This window comes from Stylophora pistillata, chromosome 11, assembly GCF_964205215.1.
Source record: "Stylophora pistillata chromosome 11, jaStyPist1.2, whole genome shotgun sequence".
Taxonomy (NCBI): Eukaryota; Metazoa; Cnidaria; class Anthozoa; order Scleractinia; family Pocilloporidae; genus Stylophora; species Stylophora pistillata.
The window spans coordinates 26,672,736-26,690,110 of NC_142529.1; the positions used below are offsets into that span (position 1 = coordinate 26,672,736).

Below are 17,375 nucleotides of genomic sequence, written 5' to 3' on the forward strand. Positions count from 1 at the left end.
TTGCTTATTCGTTTGAAAAATGTCAGAGAAATTGTCGCTTTAACTTGTCAGGTACACCCCGTATAAAATTGGAAAAGGAAGCAAATACATAAAAACACCTGTAACATAATTACTGTTTTCTCTGTACGACCTAAAATCCCTCTTAAGTTAGCCTACGGGCCCATTATCGAGGCTTCAGTAAGAGTTACTTCGCTCGTGAATGATAAGTTAGAGGCTTTGAGCAACACGACTCGTGGACAAAAGAGCGACGCAAAACTAATAACAAGGACACATGCAAATTTACTTTAACATATTCGAATTCAACAGTGTAATTAGTAACATTTTGTGGCTCTTTTACCTCCGTTTCGTCTCCGACAAAACTAGAACAAAACAAAAGAAGAGCTAAAAAATGACGCGAACATACAATTTTCTGCCGCTTTCGTTTGCATTATTTATTTGTTTTCCTCCTTTCGCCAACAAATTAATATTCTTAGTGATTTTCCTGGATATTGATAAGCCAAAGTTTGCCTGTTATATCGTAGTTATACAATTTCTTCGCTTCCAACGTCTTGTTCGCGAAAAGACAAGTAAATTATTTTGGTAACAAACAAGCTTTGACGTATAAGGCAGCTCACTGAATTCTTCATGTCGTAATTATCTCAAGCGATTCTATTAGCAATTGTCCTCTGATAATGAAGTTTTTATTATAATGCTAAAGTTAACAAGATAATCCATTGATCGAGAAGTAAAATGAACGAATTGGGATAAATTTGATCGAAAAAACAAAGTTTGTGTTGCTACCTTGCTTGCTGCCAATTTTGGTGATCAAGAGATCAAGGGTTTTAGAGAAAATGGTGAAAGAAACAAAGGTATCAAAAACTCTGTTCAGCCAACTTAATCTAGGAATGAATTAGTATCAAGAGTCAAACACATGGACAAATGTGATAGTATTGTTATGCTACAACTTATTAAAAGCTCAGTCTTCTTATGTAGAAATTCATTCGGAGCTGAGTAAGGAGGATTAATAAATATCATCAGTGTGGGGAAAAAAAAGAAAAATCCGGTGAAAAGAACTCTATAAGAACCAGTAACTTCAATTTTATTCCATATGCTAATTTACACATTGCTAGCATTAGTCAAGCAATATTATACATCTCTAAAATTCATAAGCATTATCTACTATGCACAGACTTCCAATTTTTTGATAAGTTTCTAATTTCTTCCTATATATCCAACATACAACATATCTGACGAGCGTTCTCTCTGGCTGGTACTAATATAATCGTGACGTTTTTACTAAGCTATGAAAACTGTCCATTGGAGTGTACCTTAAGAAACCGGGGACCTAACTCTAAAACCATGGACAGCAAAGTGCTTGTCTGATTGTCTGTTTCACTGCTTGTCTTACTTCACTTATCTTCCAGCAGTAAAGGAACGGGTTTAACGTCGAGTTAAAGTAAAGCAAGACACCTGCTACTCCCCTTATGACTACTGAGTCTACTGAATACGTTAAATCGTCACCGATTACTACTGCCACCATGATTAAGTATGGTGCGTAGCAAACCACTAGTGCTAACTGCACCCACAGAGCATTGTACACTGCCTTTTTGTATCGTGCCATGTTCAGTGCATTTGGTTGGCTCGGCTGTTGTGGGCCATGATTTTGTTCTTGAGCCCGATGATGACTGAGACCCCGAAAAATGTTTATATACGAGAGGAATGAAATAACAAGGCAAGATGGTATAATTATATAGCCAAACCAAATGGTTATACGGTAATCTAATATGGAGCATAAAGCAGCGACGCTAGATGCAATCCAAAAGGTAGCTAAGATGATGTATGTGCGCTTCAAAGTTACAATTTGTCTGTATCTCAGCCCCAACAATAAGGCGAGTAGTCTATCCACGCTTATGGCCGTAATCGTCATCAACGACACTCCACATAATGCTACGGATGTGAGGGAGCCGGCGTCATATGCGTATCGACAAAGATTCCATTGCTCGTGGACCACGGAAATCCAGGTCGCAACAACCAGAGGCTGGGTAACAAGACCAACCAACAGATCAGTTGTTGCCAGACAACGATACAAGAGTTTAGACGGCGGGTGAAGGGAAGATTCTTTGTGAAGGGCAACAAGGATTAGGGAATTGCCAAGAAATGCTGAGATGGAGAGGAGAATGTGAACTGCTGCGAAAGAAACTGATTCTTGCTTAGGCCCACTCACCAATAAAAGGGAGCATCGCAGTTCTCCAAATGTTTTGGTCAGTGTTCCACCTCTTGTGAAATTTGTTGGGGAAATTGTTCTGTGTTCGTTTCGTTTTTTCTGGCAAGTTATCTATGATTGCAACGAGAAATGAGGTCCAAACAGCGCACGCCTACCAACGATCACTGAAACCCTACTTCCTAAACAATATCCACAATTAAAATCCTCACCAGCGTTTAAGCATTTAAAATGCGTCAGAAAATTCTCTGTTGTGTTAAAAAATTCCCGGAACATGCGAGGTACCTCAGTTAAGAAGAAATATTAAACTATGGAGACATCTGTTATTAACCTCCACTGACAGGATGCTAATCAAATGTTCATAATATTTTTTCGGAATTGAAACTTTAATCATTATCAGCCTCAGCAAGTTTGACAGATAATTTAAACTAGCGATTTTTCTCGGTCTTAGAATAAATCGAGTTTCACGAACGGATCAAACTGTTTTAATTCAAATTTTGGTCGCAGCTGCGAATTTGTTTCCAATATTTGAATTTACCCGTGTAGTTAATTGCGCTTTGCAGCTTTTCAGTCATCTTTACGTATCCGACCAGTACCTTAGACGAAATTGCCACAAAAGCAAAATATTACGCCAACAAACCATTTTCTACAATTATTTTGTCATTCTTTGTTTATCCTTCTCCTTTTGCCAGCGAACTCATAGTGATTATCCCGGATAATGACAAACCTAAGGTAGCCAACTAGACCCCAGATCAAATTTGTTTTCTCAGTTCCAATGTCTTGAACACAATATATAAGACCAAGAAAATACTTTCGTATCAGGTGAACCTCCATGCAAAAGGAAATTTACTGAACTTTTCTTCCTGTGATTGCCTTCAGCGAGGAATAATTCTCGCTGGGTAATGCTGACAGTTTTTTCCCAATATGGAGGTGAACATGACAATTAATTGATAGAGATGGAAAATAAAGGGGTGCGTTTTCCAATCGTATCACTGACTCGATGAACAATTTATTTCCTACTAGTTTATTATCATTTTTCGAGCTCGACTGTAAAATTGACATCGGTTGGTATTTAAAATGTCTCAGGTAATTGTCTACCGTGTTAAAAAGTTGCTTTCTTCTTACCCTAAATGGTATGAATTAGCAATAAAAGGCAAGCCAGATATAGAGACATCTATCGTATCATTTTTAGAAGAGCAACAAACCATCTCTCTTAATTTGATAGGGTGCTTTTGAAATGTCCATATCATCGGCATGAACTTTAAACTTGACTGATCATTATAAACCTCGGTAAACTAGAAATAAAGAATAATAAAAGCTGACGAATTCACTTGGTCTAAGAAAAAAACTGGATACTCGAAAGCATCAAACTATTGAAATTGAAATTGTAATCAGAGATGCCAGCTTATATTTAAAATACTTCATTTCAATTTCTAGTGAACACAGTTTTGCACATTTTCCCATACATTTCCATCTAATTTTCAAGTGTGGATACGCTATTGTCCTAGAACCGGTATGTTCTAAGTACTGTCTCGTCGCAAAGAGTTTGGACGGCTGATGGAGGGAAGATACCTTGTGAACGAGTTCTTGCGTTGTTTTCGTCTACTTTCCACCTCTAGTGAAATTTGTTGTCAAAATTATCTGTTTTCTTTTTCTTGTCGTGTATCTGTGATTGCAAGGAGAAATATTTGTGTAAACTGCAGACACCAAGCCGCGATCGCTTAAACCTCACTTCTTTAAATTTAGCCACATAAACACCACCTCACCAGCCTTTACTCATTCAAAATGTGTTCGGAAATTTTCTGTTCTTTCAAAAACTGATTAATTTTTTCCGGAATCCATCAGGTGCCTCACGTGTGAAATAGCAATAAAAGGAGATTATAGACACCTGCTTCAGTTTTTACAATGCACTGAACAGATAATAATAATAATAATAATAATAATAATAATAATAATAATGTAAATAATAACCTTTATTTTAAGAGGGTGACACCAATTACTTTTGAAAGTATTCTCCCTAGAGTTCCTCTTTACCTGGATCATTTCATCCGGATAATTTGAAGCGAATATTTTGGTATGAAGCAAGTTTTCTTTTATGTGGCAAGAGATTGAAGTCTTGTTGCGATTCTCTTGAGCGATTGACAATTCTCTTTTCGCAGTGAAAGTTGTTATCCAATATTGAATTAAACATGATAGTTTATTGATGGAGATGGAAATGAAGGGATGGGTGGTCATAACCTTTCAAGACTCGATGAACAATTCTTTTCATTCTAGTTTTTTTAATTTTATCATCACTTGTGAATATTAAGTTGCGTACTGCTCCGCCTATTACCAACTTTTACCAGTCTTTCAAGCTCGACTGTAAAATTACCGCATGCTTCATATCGCACACAGACCAATGAATAATTGTTAAAACTCAAAATTTAGGAGACATTAGTTAGTCATGACAGACCCGACCTCGTTTTGAGTCTAGGCTTTATCGAATACCAAATTATTCATTTTGTACTCGTTCTATAGTTACTTTGCTTAAAAGGTGCAGTATATCATGCAATTCTTCAATACGGTTTAGGAGTTTATCCAGGAAATTTTAACTTCTTTTAAATTCTCTTTGATTATTCCGAATAGCAACTGCAGCTAAACTTCTAAACAGTTACGAGTGGGCCGACACCAGCTTTTTCTTTTCAATTAGTAGAGTTTAGCTAAAAATAATTATCGTTGGCAAAAACAAAGACATCGGCTATATTTCTGTTTGACAATACCATAAGGGAACTCTTTCTTGTCACCCTTTATAAGAGATGAATTACGTGGTACATTAGGATAAATTGTCATTTAAGGGCCGATTATTAAGTGGAGATGTTCTTCCTTTATTGCATTCGATACTAAACTAAAGATCTGTGTGAAGTTCAGACTTGACACATAATCAGCCTCAGCGAACTGAAAATAAAAAGTTCAAGCTGGGTACTTTACTTGGTGAAAGCAAGAGATCGTCTGAGGAAACATTAATTTCGTGACAATCTCCGAATGCATCAAATAACTGAAATTCAAATTTTTGTCACAGATGTCAACTTTCAATTAAATTTGCAATGAAAAAAGTTTTGGAGCCTATTTTTCTCCTTTTTGTATCCCCTGACTAAAATCTTAAACAAAACCGTTACGGGATGTTAACCTACCAAACCATATACTTTTTACAATTTTACAATCTTGGTTAGAATATTCAAAATGAACGTCGTTTATAATATTTTAATGGTGCATTTCTCTAAATTCTCCTTTGATCACGACGGTTTGAATTACGAATTGTTAAAGCGCCACACGATGATTGAATTTCATTTACCTCAAGACGACGAGAGTAAATATTAATCAGCGCGTTGAGCAATAAAGCGTCAAAATCAAGCAATTTCCCTAGGGAAGCAAACAAAGATGGAAATTGTTTAACTTAAGATAAAAATATGTCGAGAACTCTCCGCTGTAACTACTCTTTAAAGTTTAACCCGATGCCGTCACATTTTGTTAAAGAAATTAAACATGAGAGTAAAATGCATATAACTCTGTTGTCATGACAAAGTTAGAATTCGAATAGGATTAGATTTAATCGAACATGATCTAATGATAAAAATAAGTGAAAGAAGTTTTACACTACGTTTCGATGACACCATGTCATCATTTTCAAGTGAGAAGAGAATAAAATTTGACAACTTAATATATACCGCGGAAGGCGATAAAACGTAAAATATGCATGTAAAAAGTGACAAATTTAAATAAAATTAAATAAATAGTTTTGCGCGTATGGAGTCTGATTGTGTGTTCAAGCATGGCCTTTTCTTTGTTATGAATAACATTTCATAAATCAGACAGTCCAGTTTTCCCTTACACTTTGCTGAAGTTCTTATTTCTTGCTTATCCAAGGACAGATCTTACGAACGTTCTCAAATAAAAATCGTGACTTAATGACTCAGCTTTGAAATTTAAAATAATATAAGTATCAATTTGATGAGGATCTAGCTCCATGGACAGCAAAGTGCTTTTCTGATGGTTTGCTTTACTGCTTGTCTTACTTCACCAATCCTCCAGCAGTAAAGAAAACGGGTTTAACGTCGAGTTAAAGTAAACTAAGACAGCTGCTACTTCCCTTAATACTGCTAAGTGTGATGAATATGTTTTACTGTCAGCGATTACAATTGTTACTATGAAGGATGGTGCATGACAAACTACTAACGCTAACTGCACCCACAGTGCACTGTTCACTGCCTTTTTGTACCGCGCCATGTTCGGTGCATTTGGTTGGCCCGGCTGTTGTTGGAGATGATCTTGTACTTGAGCCTGATGATGACTGAGAACCCGAAAAATTTTCGTATACGAGGCGACTGAAATAACAAGGCAAGATGGTGTAATTATACTATCATATAAAATGAGTATACGGTAATCTAATATGTAGCGTAAAGCAGTAACACTAGATAAAATCTAAAAGGTAGCTACAGTGATGTATGTGCGCTTCAAAGTTACAATTTGTCTGTATCTTAACCCCAACAACAGGGCGAGAAGGCTGTCCACGCTTATGGCCGTCATCGTCAGCAATGACACTCCACATAATGCAATGTCTGTAAGGAAAGGGGCGACAAATACGTATCTACAAAGATTCCATTGCTCGTCAGCCACGGATATCCAATAAGTAGCACTGAGAGGCTGGCAAACAAGACCAACCAACAGATCAGTTGTTGCCAAACAGCGATACAAGAGTTTGGACGGAGGATGCAGGGAAGATTCTATGCGAAGGGAAACGAGGATAAGAGAATTGCCAGGAAATGCTGTGATGGAGAGGAGAATGTAGATTGGTAGAAAAGAAATTTTAAATTTTTGCGGAAGCCCACCAACCAGAGGGGGGGAACAGTACAGATCTTGAAATATCTTGGTCTGTGTTCCACCTCCAGTGAATTTTGTTGTCGACATTATTCTGTATTAGTTTCCTTTTTTCTTAGATTGAAGTTATCTGTGATTGCAACGAGAAATATTTCTTCTAAACAGCTTCACAACGATGACGATCATTAAAACCTTACTTCCCACTTAATGATCATATAGAGACTTCCTCATCATTGTTTAATCGTTTGGAAAACTTCAGAGAAATCGTCACTTTAATTTGTCAAATATATAGAAACACCTGTAACATCAATATTGTTTTCTCTGTGAGATAAACAATCCCTCCTTACTTAGCCGACGGGAAGGCACTCATTATAAACGCTTCAGTATGAGTTTTTTGTACCTTGCTGGTGAATAAGTTTAAGGCCTCGAGCAACACAACTGATGAGCGAAGGAGCAACTTCCCGCAGTGCTCTTAACGAGGACCCAGCTCGCAAGCTGACCTTGCTCCATCGATAGAGTGTCAATCAAATGTCCATATCATTTATGTAAAGTTAATTTTTGGCTCATTATCAACCTCAGTAACATTAAAATATAGAGGGTCTAAGCTAGGGATGTCAAACCCATGTCAATCAATCAAAGAATTCGAATAAATATATAGATTAAAATTGATGTATGGCCACTGATGCAATCTTATTTTAAAATATTTGAATTCAACCGCGTAATTAGGAACATTTTGGGGCTCTTTTACCTCCGTTTCTTCTCCAAGAGTAGAATAAAATAAGAGAAGAGCAAAATATTAGGCGAAAAAGCAGTTTACTGTCGTTTCTTTTACATTCTTAATTTGTTCTCCTCCTTTCACCAACAAATTCTAAGTAAATTTTACGTTATCAGACAAGCTTTTATTTTTGCGGCAGGTGACTTAATTCTTTATGTTCTAATTCCCTCGAGCGACTAGCAATTGTCCTCCGATCATGAAAACTTTATGAAAGTGCTGAAGGGAACATGGTATTCTATCGATCGAGAGGAAAATGAAGGAGGGGATAAGTTTATCATTTATAAAACTATGATGGCTCTTGGTTACGTCTTTGGCAACTCTTGTGCACCTTTCTCTTTCTCCAGACTTCCTGCGTGCTTCATATTTTAATGAACACATACTGACCTAGCCACGATACATGTACAGTCGGCGTTGTTTTGAGTACGAGGTTTTATCAAGTACCAAATAATTAATTTCATCTTTGTTACATACAAACTGCTTTTCTTTCGACTCTACATTCATTTCAACTTTTTATCATATAAGGGGGCATTTTTCCATTTTTTTACCAAATAATTAATTTCATCTTTGTTACATACAAACTGCTTTTCTTTCGACTCTACATTCATTTCAACTTTTTATCATATAAGGGCATTTTTTCTTAATTTTTGTTATTGCCCCGGGAAAAATTACTTGAAAATGATTGGCTGAAAATCGCTTAGCAACGGCTGCCAAGGTAAAGAAATTTCTGTTTGTTTTGTAACAATGGCGTCCCGTTTTGCACGAGATCAGTAAGAAAACATTTGGCCCCTTATATTATATACAAGTAATCACATGGTTCCTCGTAAAATTAAGGATTAATATCACTTGTGTTTTCGGAAGTTTCAGAAATTGCCCGAGTCGCTGCGCGACTCGGGCAATTTCAGCAACTTCCGAAAACACAAGTGATATTAATCCATAATTTTACTCGGCCCCATGCGATTACCTATACTAATCTATTCTTTTATTCACCAACGCGGAAATAGCGGAGAGACAAACCCAACGAGTGCGTATCAAACTTTTGGTTAGGATTTTGGCCCGAGTATAAGTCAAGCTTTCGCTCCTTATATGTCCTTATCTATTGTTCGAAGGAAAGGGTTTCTATTATTCGCAAGACAAAGGTTTGTAATCACCGGCGCGTAGCCAGCTCACCGAGCGCGAAATTCAAATTTCTTCGGAAGTGATTAGTGTTACAAACACAGCCTTTGTTGGGGAGGGTGTGGTAATGATTGTTGCAGCCTAGACACATCTAAAGGGAGTGGGGTGGGGAAGTTTGTGACAAGAAGAGCGAGGTCTGGACGATAAGGAAGCGAAAACTTACGCTTTAATAAAACTCATTTGTGAAAAAGAGTGAATTGATGTATTCATGACAAAGGTTGGTAGCATGCGCTTCAAAGTTACAATTTGTCTGTATCTTAGCCAAAACATCAGGGAGAGAAGTCTGTCCACGTAAATGGGTATTACCGTCATTAAAAACACTCCACATATTTCATGGGCTGTGATGTAGGCTGATTCAAATGCGTATCGACAGAGATTCCATTGTTCGTGGACCTTGAACATCCAAGAAGTTGCACGGAAAGTCTGGGCCACAAGACTAACCAATAGATCAGTTGTTGCCAGACAACGATACAAGAGTTTGGACGGTGGATGTAAGGAAGATTCTTTGTGAAAGGCAACGAGGATAAGAGAATAGTCAAGAAATGTTGTGATGGAGAGGAGAATGTGGACTGCGAAGAAAGGAATTGATTCTTGATGAAGCCCTCCAACCAAAGAAGGGGAGGATGGCAGTTGTTTACAATATATCGTATAGCATATCATCAACTATCAAACTCTTTGCAAATGACACGAAAGTGTACAGAGAGACCGCTGACAGCATAAATGATACTCAAGCCCTTCAAAGCGACATTGATCACTTAGCAAACTGGGAAACTTTATAACAGTTAAGATTTAACCCGGAGAAGTGCGAAACAATGCGCATTACCCATAACCGCGACAACTCGTCTCCTTCGTATATTATGGGAGTTGCAACCAAACCAGTAAAGCATGTGAAAGACCTGGGAGCTCTGAATTCCTATGACCTGTCGTGGGGTGCTCAAGTTGATGGTGCTGTGAGAAAGGCTAATAAAATCTTAGGCATTGTTGACAGAACGCTTGCATCCATCACGAGCCACAGGTAAACGGAAGTTCAAATATTCGAAAAGGCTGGTTGCTATGGAGTGACGTCATAAACCGGATAAGTTTCCATCATCGCCTTGACAGCCTTTTTCGATAATTGCTCGCAGTAATCTGAGTAGTTGCTTGAATTTGTACAATCTCTGTTCCTGCTGGGTACAATGAAGCCTTTTGTTTATTAGGGGCTGGATCGGCCTATTGACATTTGGAGATTGGATTTCATAGTAATATGCGTAAGCAAAAGCGGGAATGTTTAGTTTCCCGCGGTCGAGTGCAGTTATGGATCCCTTGAAACTTCGAAGGGTTGAATTGCTTCATTCTCCTCCAGATGAGTCAAGGGAATGGTTTATCTTAAATTTCAAGAAATGTGGCATAAGAGTCAGCAAGTTTTTTGAAGTAGCCTGTTGGTGGCACATTTTCCAAGCGTTTTGTACGGTCCAGCTTTAAAAAATGGCGGAAGCTTGGATGACCGATATGTTCAGAACAACAAAGTGGCCATCGCCTCTCTATTTGGAGTTGTTTCTACCATCTTCCGGCAGAAATTCGAAGAAGGAGAAGTGGTGAGATATCTTTGGTTGATCGATAAAATAAATTCTTGATCCTGGATCAAGAAAAGCTTGGCAAACGTTACTTAGCTTTTTCAAGCTAAGACGAACCGGGGTAAGTCATAACGTTTATATTTTTATTAAGATTGGAAAAAGTGAGTTTGCTGTCTTATGTTTTGTTGTGAATGCTGGTTTCACGGTGTATCAGAACTCATCTCTGCTTGGCAGGAAAATCACATAATTGGCTGAGTTTGATTTTACGCTGAGCCTCTAAGTCTTCTAGCTATGATCACTTTTTATGGCTACTTTAGGAGAAATTTCGGGTTTGTTTCCTTGATAGGGTCTTGACAGTATTATAATTTATTTCATTTCTATTTTTCTACGATAAAAGATTTAAATCGCCAGAGGGATGCCATTGAGAAAACTGGAATAGTAGTTAATGGAAGATGCTTTAAAGTTAAATTTTCAGGTTATTTGTGTGTGCCAATCTTGACTCTTTATATTTTTTTATCTTATTATTTTTTATTTTTGCAATGTTTTTATGTTACATGTCTAGCTACGTGATAGTAATTATTGAATCCATTTTATGCTTGGTAGTGTTAGAAAATATCTGGGAAAGTATAACATTTGAGATCTTTGGTGTAGCTATTTTAACTTCAACTTCTTGTTATGATCTTCTTGTCTTTTTTCATGACAGTTATACTCTTGATTACAAAACACTGATAATGCTGGTCAAGCAAAGAGCTGGTGATGCCAAAAAATATATCAATGAACTTTGCAAGCAAGGATTGGACACAGAATGCTGTGTATTCTGCAAAGTTATTAAGGTAGATTATACCTGCAATGCTAAATGACATGCATCATAGTGGAATTATACAATAACACAAAACATATTCAGCCTACTGGTATTTGTTATGCAATTTATTTATAATCAATTAGTGAGAGCTTTCTTGGCTTTCTTGACTTTACAGAAAGGCAGACGAAAGGTGTCCATAAAAGTGAACATATTTTATCTGTGGTGAACGGTGATTATATATCTACCATTAGTAGTGAACATTATATGACTTTAGCTCAGTTAATTCATTATTGAGTGATACATGCAGTTTATTTGTAGGAATGTGCCTCTCCTGATGTTCCTTTTGGGGAAGCCTTTGCTGAGTGTTTCCTAAAGAGCAAAGCAAATATTGGGGGGTAGGTACAACTCTGCATTTCTGCATTGACATGCATAAAAAGTTCCAGCTTGCAGTATGGTATTTCACTTTCTATTGGAATAAATGTCTTTAAATCTCACTTGGGATACTTAGTTTGATGGACAGTTGGTATACTGCCGGCCGACAGTTGGCCGACAGTTGGCCGACAGTGGGCCGAAAGACTTTTAGGGGAGCTGTTCTTCACTTTTACCCAGTTACCAGCAAAAATATGGTAAGCTTGGATTATAAAGGTGGAAACTAAATTCACTGTTTTTTTTTCTGTCTGTTTCAGATAGAAGGGGTTAAGAGATGACTTGCTCTTTCCCCTTGAAGAGGAGCCATGTGATGTTAATTTATGTGCTCTGCCTGCAGTGTATAACATTTTAATTTTTAAATTCTGTGCACCCATTGTAGTAAGGCATAGTCAACATTGTATCATTTAAAAAAATCTATTTTCTTGAAGTCTTATCATGTAACAATATTATTTTGTTTAGTGTTGCCTGGTCACTTCTGAGATATATATTTATTTGCCATATTTCTAAGATTTATATGGCATTCAGCGTAATGCCTGAGAGCTTCTGGGATATAGCAAACTTAGTTTTTCATTCACTGTTAATAGAGGGAAATTATGTCTTTCCTTTCTGGTTTACCCAGGCTGAAGTCCTTCATTCAGATTAATGCCTGAGCACTTCTGGGATATATAACATACCTAGCTTTTCATTCATGGTCAATATAGGGAAGTGTTTTCTATCCTTTCTGGTTCACACAGGCTGAAGTCCAGGCATTCAGAGTATTACCAGAGCACTTCTGGGATTTGTAACATACTTAGCTTTTCATTCATGGTCAATATAGGGAAGTGTTGTCTATCCTTTCTGGTTCACCCAGGCTGAAGTCCTGGCATTCAGTGTAATGCCTGAGCGCTTCTGGGATATATAACATACATAGCTTTTCATTCATGGTCAATATACGGAAGTGTTGTCTAACCTTTCTGGTTCACCCAGGCTGAAGTCCTGGCATTCAGTGTAATGCCTGAGCGCTTCTGGGATATACAACATACTTAGCTTTTCATTCATTGTCAGTATAGGGAAGTGTTGTCTATCCTTTCTGGTTCACCCAGGCTGAAGTCCTGGCATTCAGAGTAATGCCTGAGCACTTCTGGGATATATAACATACTGAACTTTTTATTCATGGTCAATATAGGGAAGTGTTGTCTATCCTTTCTGGTTCACCCAGGCTGAAGTCCTGGTATTCAGAAAAATGCCTGAGTGCTTCTGGGATATACAACAAACTTAGCTTTTCATTCATGGTCAATATAGGGAAGTGTTGTCTATCCCTTCTGGTCCACCCAGGCTGAAGTCCTGGCATTCAGTGTAATGCCTGAGCGCTTCTGGGATATATAACTTACATAGCTTTTCATTCATGGTCAATATAGGGAAGTGTTGTCTATCCTTTCTGGTTCACCCAGGCTGAAGTCCTGGCATTGACTGTAATGCCTGAGCACTTCTGGGATATATAACAAAGTTTCACATAGCTTTTCATTCATGGTCAATATAGGGAAGTGTTGTCTATCCTTTCTAGTTCACCCAGGCTGAAGTCCTGGCATTCAGTGTAATGCCTGAGCACTTCTGGGATATACAACATACTGAGCTTTTTATTCATGGTCAATATAGGGAAGTGATGTCTATCCTTTCTGGTTCACCCAGGCTGAAGTCCTGGCATTCAGAGTAATGCCTGAGCGCTTCTGGGATATATAACATACTTAGCTTTTCATTCATTGTCAATATAGGGAAGTGTTGTCTATCCTTTCTGGTTCACCCAGGCTGAAGTCCTGGCATTGACTGTAATGCCTGAGCACTTCTGGGATATATAACAAAGTTTCACATAGCTTTTCATTCATGGTCAATATAGGGAAGTGTTGTCTATCCTTTCTGGTTCACCCAGGCTGAAGTCCTGGCATTCAGTGTAATGCCTGAGCGCTTCTGGGATATACAACATACTGAGCTTTTTATTCATGGTCAATATAGGGAAGTGTTGTCTATCCTTTCTGGTTCACCCAGGCTGAAGTCCTGGCATTCAGAGTAATGCCTGAGCGCTTCTGGGATATATAACATACTTAGCTTTTCATTCATTGTCAATATAGGGAAGTGTTGTCTATCCTTTCTAGTCCACCCATATTGAAGTCCTAGCATTCAGTGTAATGCCTGAGCGCTTCTGGGATATACAACATACTTAGCTTTTCATTCATGGTCAATATAGGGAAGTGTTGTCTATCCTTTCTGGTTCACCCAGGCTGAAGTCCTGGCATTCAGTGTAATGCCTGAGCGCTTCTGGGATATACAACATACTTTAAGTTTTTTCATTCATGGTCAATACGGGGAAGTGTTGTTTATCTTTTCTGGTTCACCCAGGCTGAATGGAAGTTCTGCTATTCACAGTAATCCCTTTGTGCTTCTGGGATACCTAACATTCTTATTTTCTTTGACATTCACAGGTTAATCAAGGGAAGTGTTGTCTATCGGCCTTACTGGTTCACCCAGGCTGAAGTCCTGGCATTCAGTTTAATGCCTGAGCGCCTCTGAGATATTTGACTTACTTAGCTTTTCATTGATGGTTAATATAGGGAAGTATTGTTTATCCTTTCTGGTTCACCCAGGCTGAAGTCCTGGCATTCAGTGTAACGCCTAAGCGCTTCTGGGATATACAACATACTTTAAGTTTTTCATTCATGGTCAATACGGGGAAGTGTTGTTTATCTTTTCTGGTTCACCCAGGCTGAACGGAAGTTCTGCTATTCACAGTAATCCCTTAGTGCTTCTGGTATACCTAACATTCTTATTTTCTTTGACATTCACAGGTTAATCTAGGGAAGTGTTGTCTATCGACCTTACTGGTTCACCCAGGCTGAAGTCCTGGCATTCAGTTTAATGCCTGAGCGCCTCTGAGATATTTGACTTACTTAGCTTTTCATTGATGGTTAATATAGGGAAGTATTGTCTATCCTTTCTGGTTCACCCAGGCTGAAGTTCTGGCATTCAGAGTAATGCCTGAGGTTTTCTGGCATATATAATGTGAAGAAATTCTTGTGACGCAAACTTTTCTGTTATTTGAGCTCTTCACCTATATCTACAGCAGAGCGACAGGAATAAATAGTCGTTTGAGACAAAAATTTGAAAAACAGCTTCATTTACTGTTAAAAGTCGCCCTGCAAACCGCGACGGGAAGAGAACATCAAAACAAAAAATGCTGCCAAAAAAACTCAATAAATAACACAAGGCAAAACACTGCTGGTACATTTCTTTGCGAAGCTAGATCGTGAAATCTCTGATGCGACGTTTTTGTAGGGCGTAAACACACGACGACGATTGATTTCCTGACAAACTGGGTAATATGAGATAATATAAAGTATGAAACAACACGAAGTAACGCGCACAGCCTCAAGTGATCGATATACCGTATTTCCTTGAATAAGTGCCCACCCCTTGGCCATTCAAACTTGTAACTCTGAATAAGCGCGACACCGGAACCCTTTCTTTTACAGCTTTCATAACATTTTAACCTTTTACTACCTTAGATGAATATGTTGGGAGAGATTCTTGCTTTAAGAGTTATATTACGCCGATGTATTATCTTTCCTTTTTATATGGCTGGCTTCGCAAGCGGTGCAAGATGCAGCGAATTCTGTGAGCTGATTGGCTATTAACCCTTGCTTATTTTTCGTTTTCTGCGGTGGCCAGCGTTGCAGCCATTTTATCTTTGTGTAACCTGTAGGCAAGCTCTCGCTTGGCTCTTATCGCTTGGCTCAGGTTTGAGTTTTCCTGCTTGGTCAATAACGCGTTACTGGATCTACCGCGCTCTATGTTAATTTCCAAACCACTCTAGCGCACAGCGCTTGACTCAGTATTTAAAGTCAACTCTCAAGAAGCTTTTAGAATATAAAAAGTCAAGGACTTTCTGAGGATTGGTTAAATTCATTGGGGGACTTGCCCTGAAATTAACAGACTTGCAAGACAGTACGAACCCTGTTAAAGTTCAAGGGAGTTTAAACTTGTTCGTAACGTGTCATTAAACGAAAGTTGGTCTTTGTCTGTTTGAAAGCTTTGTCAGCTTGTTCAACATCTATCTTGATTTGAAAACAATTATTATTACCCCCGGTCTCTGTTTATTCACAATTTTAATCATCGTTGCGGAGGAGGTAGCGCAAAGAGATTTTCAACACCAGTGCGTTAATCACATCGTACCTATAATGTCTGTAATCTCTCGCAACTATCTAGAGGATTCCGGCACCAATATAGGTCATATGAAGGCCAGTGACAAAGAATCTTATGTGTACTGCATGAATATCGTTTAAAAAAACTGGAACAGTGTGTAAACTATAAATGCGACATAAAATATCAGTGAGAAAAAGCCGCCATGTATTGTGGACTCTGCGTTAAACAGCAAAAGAAATTATAGATTGTAATACGCCGAGTTTATTCCCAATAACTGGTAACCGGATGCTCAAAAATTACAGCACCAAGCGTCAGCTGTCAAAGATTCCGAAAACAGCGGAAAAAAAGTCGTCGGTTCTGGAATTTACTTTGTTTCCGATCCGAAAACAAAAATCTGGTAAAATTGATTAGAAAACAAAACACTCAGGCCGCCAGTTAAATGTCGTAGTAAATAAGCGTCGCAGTCTATGTCAGTATTAATGAAGTTAACTAAATCCGCAAGCATTGACTAAGAAATGTTTCTTCGACGTGACTGTAACTGCCGCAACAAACTCCGGGCGAGCGCTTTGTCTTGTCACTATTTTTAAGCGCCGGCCATGTACACTTTTTTCGGATACGGCTTCTTTAATTACCTTTTCACGCCATAGGATGATGACATGATTGCGTAAAAGTTGACGCCTCTATCAGATTAGGAGCGAAATACGATCAAAAATTTTACCCAAGCAAGCCACTGGTATCCAGCAGAGAATGCGGACTAAAAGTACGGATTCTCTGCTGGATACCTAGACTTTTTTTGGTTGCTAACGGCGTGAGGCTCGTTATGACAAACCAAGAAGTATTTTCTATTCTGTATATTACTTTAGTCCACTCACTAGGACGGTTGCCTTGTCGTGGCTGAGTGGCTTGTGCGTCCCAGTGACTCCAGGAGCTATGCCGACGGGGGTGTTTACACCCCTGGCAGGGCCTCCCAAGCCAGACAGGTCAAGGAGTAGAGTCCAGACTAAAGACAGTCCCACAGCCCTCCAGACCTGGAGATAAGGCTTATGTGTCCCTGTCTGAGAAAGTGTTCCAGGAGCCAAAAGTGGTGGTCAACCGATTTGGCTAAAACTTGGCACAAAAGTTGAGTGTGATAAGATATTTCACAAGCCACTTTGGCTCACTTCTCTGATGGTTCGTTCTGAAGTTTTAGGGGGGGTCCCATTAGTGGCCTATGGAGCACCAAAAATTCATCCTCCTTAGTGGCATTTTGAAAGTGCTATAAAACTCAATTGGTAAATTGTGCTGCCAAATGAATTTGACCATGGAATCTACTATGGTGGAGCTTTCACTTCATAAATGTAACTTTGTTTTCAAGAAATTAGACAGAGAGGTGCCTGGGGCTAAAGTTAAGTCAAATTTGAGGTCAAAATCACTACC

At 38.5% G+C, this 17,375-nt stretch overlaps 1 protein-coding gene and 1 long non-coding RNA gene across 4 annotated transcripts; one reads left to right on the forward strand and one right to left on the reverse strand.

Moving 5' to 3' along the window:
* Positions 1 to 1,061: 1,061 nt before the first annotated feature.
* LOC148720889 (melanocyte-stimulating hormone receptor-like) lies at positions 1,062 to 6,463 on the reverse strand. The gene is made up of 3 exons (XM_088737694.1): positions 6,361 to 6,463; positions 5,532 to 5,599; positions 1,062 to 2,314 (listed from the first exon to the last, which is right to left on the reverse strand). Exons 1-3 carry the CDS (start codon positions 6,461 to 6,463, stop codon positions 1,331 to 1,333), a joined length of 1,155 nt encoding a protein of 384 aa, XP_088593820.1. The 3' UTR covers positions 1,062 to 1,330.
* A 3,534-nt stretch (positions 6,464 to 9,997) lies between these two features.
* LOC148720890 (uncharacterized) lies at positions 9,998 to 15,030 on the forward strand. Of its 3 annotated transcripts, none has more exons than XR_015993336.1 (5): positions 9,998 to 10,676; positions 11,259 to 11,388; positions 11,676 to 11,752; positions 12,044 to 12,164; positions 14,243 to 15,030. It is a non-coding gene; the product is annotated as an uncharacterized LOC148720890 (long non-coding RNA). The 3 variants fall into 3 exon arrangements; XR_015993335.1 differs by having other exon boundaries at positions 12,044 to 12,124; XR_015993334.1 differs by lacking the exon at positions 12,044 to 12,164.
* The last annotated feature ends 2,345 nt before the right edge of the window (positions 15,031 to 17,375 follow it).